Source organism: Chelon labrosus, assembly GCF_963514085.1.
Source record: "Chelon labrosus genome assembly, chromosome: 21".
NCBI classification, from domain to species: Eukaryota; Metazoa; Chordata; class Actinopteri; order Mugiliformes; family Mugilidae; genus Chelon; species Chelon labrosus.
Genome location: NC_140354.1, coordinates 21,317,462 through 21,322,117, shown reverse-complemented (window position 1 = coordinate 21,322,117; position 4,656 = coordinate 21,317,462). Strand labels below are relative to the sequence as shown.

At 36.4% G+C, this 4,656-nt stretch overlaps 1 protein-coding gene across 2 annotated transcripts; it reads right to left on the bottom strand.

Moving 5' to 3' along the window:
- Positions 1-599: 599 nt before the first annotated feature.
- Positions 600-4,398, bottom strand: LOC311506438 (uncharacterized protein). 2 transcript variants are annotated; one of them, XM_084570388.1, is made up of 5 exons: positions 4,235-4,398; positions 3,483-3,508; positions 2,662-2,998; positions 2,305-2,460; positions 600-1,354 (listed from the first exon to the last, which is right to left on the bottom strand). In XM_084570388.1, the coding sequence occupies exons 3-5, from the start codon at positions 2,989-2,991 to the stop codon at positions 1,079-1,081; spliced, it is 762 nt and encodes a 253-aa protein (XP_084426514.1). In that variant the 5' UTR covers positions 2,992-2,998; positions 3,483-3,508; positions 4,235-4,398; the 3' UTR covers positions 600-1,078. The 2 variants fall into 2 exon arrangements, with proteins under 2 accessions (XP_084426514.1, XP_084426515.1); XM_084570389.1 differs by lacking the exons at positions 3,483-3,508; positions 4,235-4,398 and having other exon boundaries at positions 2,662-3,249.
- Between the last annotated feature and the right edge of the window lie 258 nt (positions 4,399-4,656).

Here is a 4,656-nt window from a genome sequence, read left to right as displayed (position 1 = left end):
AAAGTGATACTTTGGATCAACTTAAAAAAATTAGTGTAATTTGTTACACCTAAATTTATTAGTTTTTCACAAATTAAATTTATAATTTGGTTGAAACATAAATTTTGATTTAATGTAAATAAATTTTGTATTTTAAGACAAAACAAAAAATTTGCTTTCATACAAAGTAAAAACATTATTCATTACAAAGACCATAAACTATTTTTTTTTCTCTTTTACAACTTATTTTTTTCATTTGGGAAAACTTAATATTAATTATTACTTCTAACTATAAATTTTACTTTGGAATAAACTAATTAAATTGCTGTAATTCTGTTACATGCAATTTTTTTAACTTTTCTCAAGTTAATTTTCTACTTCAGTACAAAGTATTTTTTTTAATTATACCATAATCAATATATTCTCTTTAGTCAAACGCCAAAGTATTACTTAAATAATGATATTTTTTGCCTTTTTTAAAACTGAGATATCACCATAAACAAAATGTCATTCCCTATAATGCAAGACTAAAACTCACTGAACTGACTGACTAAAGATAAAACTTAAACAAGAACATTCTCTTCAAAAGACCATTTATTTTGGCTCTGAAATAGGCATCACCTTTAAAATAAAAACAAAACATCAAAAAATAAAACTTGCAATCAGCAGCCAGTAAAGTATGTGCTTTACACCTCACTTAAAACAGAAACTTGCATGTAAAATAAAATAAACTGGTCTTTTCAACATGTCGTTATTTAAAACTTGCTGTAACTGTAAACACATTAATTTACATGCACATCTTCACATGTATAATTGGTTGTACCCTTCTTTAAAACTTGAGTTTCTAACAGTGTTAAATCTTTGCTATCCTTTGACAGAATGATCAAAATGTATTAATATCATTACTTTTAATCATTATAAATGCAAGGAAGCCAAAAAGATACACCAAGGATAAACACAGTTGCTATGGATGCAATTGTACAAAGTCAGTTCAAGGAAAAAAATGGAACCATTACTAGTGTTTTTCCTGAATTTAGCATTGTTCACATCTTTTGTGTTACAATACAACAGAAAGAATTCCATTAACGAAGAATGGAATTTAAATTTTCTTTGGCTCTATCTCCATGAATATTTTCTGCAGTGCATCGAAAGTGTGTTTGAGCTCACCTGGGCAGCTCAAGTTTAGAGCATAGATGAGGCCAAATAAGAGGGCACATCCATGTGCAATTGATGGCAGCTCATTAAGCACCTCCACACCTTCAATAATGATGCCTATGTCATATGGTTGCTTCAATGGATCTTTCTCCTCTCTGATGACAAACACTGCCATTGTGCACTGCTGAAGCTCTCTTTCGGCGTCATCCTTCTCACCAACCTGACAAAAGACAAGACATTTATTGTAGGGCTAATCTGTATGTATGCACACAAGTCCGTCTCATAGCAGGAAGTGATGTAATCATACAGGAGAAGACCAGAAGACTTTTTCTCTCAGCTGTAGTAAACTTGTAGTGGACAGTTACTCATAGTTTCTGCCTGTGATTTTAGTTATTTTCCTTTGGAAGGGTGCTCTTGTGATACTCAGAGTGTCATAAAGAAATGTAAGTACCATTTCTGTTGTACTTACGTTTTGTTTCAGTAACTCAGGTGTTACATGTTAGATTTGCGTATATATCCATATAGTGGGAGTGACCAGAGCACCGCAACGCATTATCTGCCGCGAAACTCGTTCATTTCACCAATATTTTGTTATCGTACGCTAGTGCTATTCCCCGTTGAGTCCGAAGTTACCCGCTATCATCATCTGGGGTCTGTGGATTGACCTACGGACCCTGGAAGATGTTATCTCTGAGCACTGCGCGCACCCGCGACGGTCGGCTTGTTTATCTGTAATAGTTTTTTGCAACATGACTGAACATTTTTCCGATTCTGAGGTTGTGGACGAACCACAGCAGTAGTGAATTACAGGTAAATAAGCCACCGTTGTGGGTGCGCACGGCACTCAAAGATGACATCATCCAGGGTCTGTAGATTGACCTACAGACCCTAGATGATGATGGCAGGTAACTCCGAATTCAACGGGGAATAGCACTAGCGTACGATAACAAAATATTGGTGAAATGAACGAGTTTCGCGGGAGATAATGCGTTATTTAGAGGCTGCGTTACGGTGCCCCATTCACTCCCACTATATGGATATACAAGATCTAAATATCTCCCGAATGACTACATATTACACAAAAGTTATATGGGTGAGTAAACGATCGTATTTTATGCCAGAAATAAGGTCCAGGTTGTAAGAAACAGTAGTTCCCCTTTAAGTACACACCTGATCAAGAACTTTCAGCACATCCCGGGTCTTCTCTCTGACAGTTCCTCCCTTGTTCCTGATGATCTCAATCAGCTTGCTGTGGTGCTTGTCCAAGGAAGCAAGGAATCGCGGTTGAAGTGGAACAGTAGTAATCCTCAGAAATTCAGCATTGATCTTTATAAAACAAAATATCACATATGCAAGTTATTACATTACATTAAAACTCTGGAGTAACATCTTTTTGTGGCATTTTTGTGACTGCCTTGGCTAATATTTTTTCACAAGTTTGATATAATAGGGGATATTAATATTTAATTAATATTTAATTTACAGGCTACCACTGACCTTTTGTTATTGAGTAAACAAATTAATTACCTCATCCGCTGTGAACAATGCAGGCCACCTCTCTTTCACCTCTTCCACTCCTGATTCCTTTGCCACAATTTCCTGTCTTCGCAGTGAGAAGGTCTTGTCCATTTTGTTCTTTATCACTGTGCGATTGTTTCGCTTCTTCACTTCAGTCAAAAGTGACAGTCTCTCATCTTCCAAATTATCTGAGGTCTCTCCAGTTGGAATGTCAGGTATATGGTTGGCTTCTCCTCTCCTAGGTCTTTTGACCTTTTTTGCGTCCATAATGTCTGTGCTCAAGCTTGTAATGTTTGAGAAGCTCAGATCTTCGTGAGACACAGGCATTTCCACATTCATTGGAAGTCTAGAAAAGGAAAAAGAAGACCCACCTTACCCATTTACCACTTAATGCAATTGACAAAATGCCACATGGTAGGTGGTTCATTTGCATTTACACTACTAAAACAGTTATTTGTTATCACGTTACCTCTTCAGGAGAGCAAAACCCCTAAAAGCTAGTAGTTATTCATTTCATTATATTACCTCATCCTGAAAATCTGCAGACACTGCAATAATTCAAAAGCTGGAGTAAGTGGCCATAGTATATAAGACACAAAAAAACTATGATTTATTTCTAGGCACAATAACTGCAATCACTCTTTTAAATTAAATATTTTACTTCCATTTTTAACATTATTTAAAACTGCAAGAAATTATTTCCCCTTATTTATTGTTATTACCTGATAAAATTGAAGTTATTTCTGTTTGAAATATAACATGTCAATGATACTAATGTCACTTAAACATCCATGAAAATAATTTCCACAGTTGTTCATTTAGGGACTTACCAGCTGCAACCTTTGCGGGAGCAAACCTGTAAACAGAAATGAAAGATTTCACATTAAGTTTTTTGTTGGGACAGTTAGCATTGTCCATGATACTGACAGATGAAAGAATGGAATATAAACTCTTCCTCTTCCGTGGATCCTTTGATACTGGGTCGCACTGAATGAATAGAACATTAATTGTCTGTAAATTATTTACATTTACTCTGCACGCTTGGAAAAATATGGCTTCAAATATGCCCGCTCATAAACAGCCTATCATATCCCTGGATGCTCGGAGTGACAGGCAAACAGCTTATCATCTAACGGCTATGAAATTCGGTGCGTTTACAACAGAACAGTAAAAATGTGAGCATTGACTGAGAGGAACAAAAAAGGACAGGTGGCGTTAATGCTATCACTGAATAATAACAGGAAAGTCAAAATAAACTTCCTCACATATACTTTTTCTGTCTCCCCCGCCCTTTCTCCGGCCCCCTTCCTGCAGCTACCTTCGTTCACATACCTATTCACTCCATTTTTTCATGACGCGACTGCACAATAACATTAGCAACATTAACTTTGCACTTGTTAAACACAAGCAACAGAGCGTAGTTGTTGTTAACGTTTGTGCAAACGACCTTGTTTAACTAGCGATATCGCACAAAATACAACGCTAGTCTTTAAGATAATGTCAGTTGTACACTCTGCCACTGACCATAAATGTTCATGAAAAGCCCATGCTGAACGAAAACAGCACAATTTTGAATTCTTACCTTGTTCTGTAGAGTTTCTTCGCAGGACAAACGGTCCACACTTGCTTGCACGCCCCACTTGATGCGATGAAATAATGGCGGACTTCAACTTGGAAAAGAGCGGTCTGACGTGACGTCACATTGTCATGTGACAGGAACCCTCTGGTTTGAACTAAAAATACCATTTAAGTAGAAGTGTTTCTTTTAATTTTGTCCAAGGGGAGTGTCATTTGCTTTGAAGCAAACTGAAAACATCAGGTTTAAACATGAATCCATCATTTTCCATTAGACCAATTTAAAAATACACTTTAAATGAGTGACACAGTAGTTTCACTTTTTTCAGTGTAACAACACATTGATCTACAGTCTGCAGTTCTCCAGCTACTGAGAGAAGGAGTCAATGCAAAACAAAGATGTCTTCCACCTCTACTTATCTGACTGCA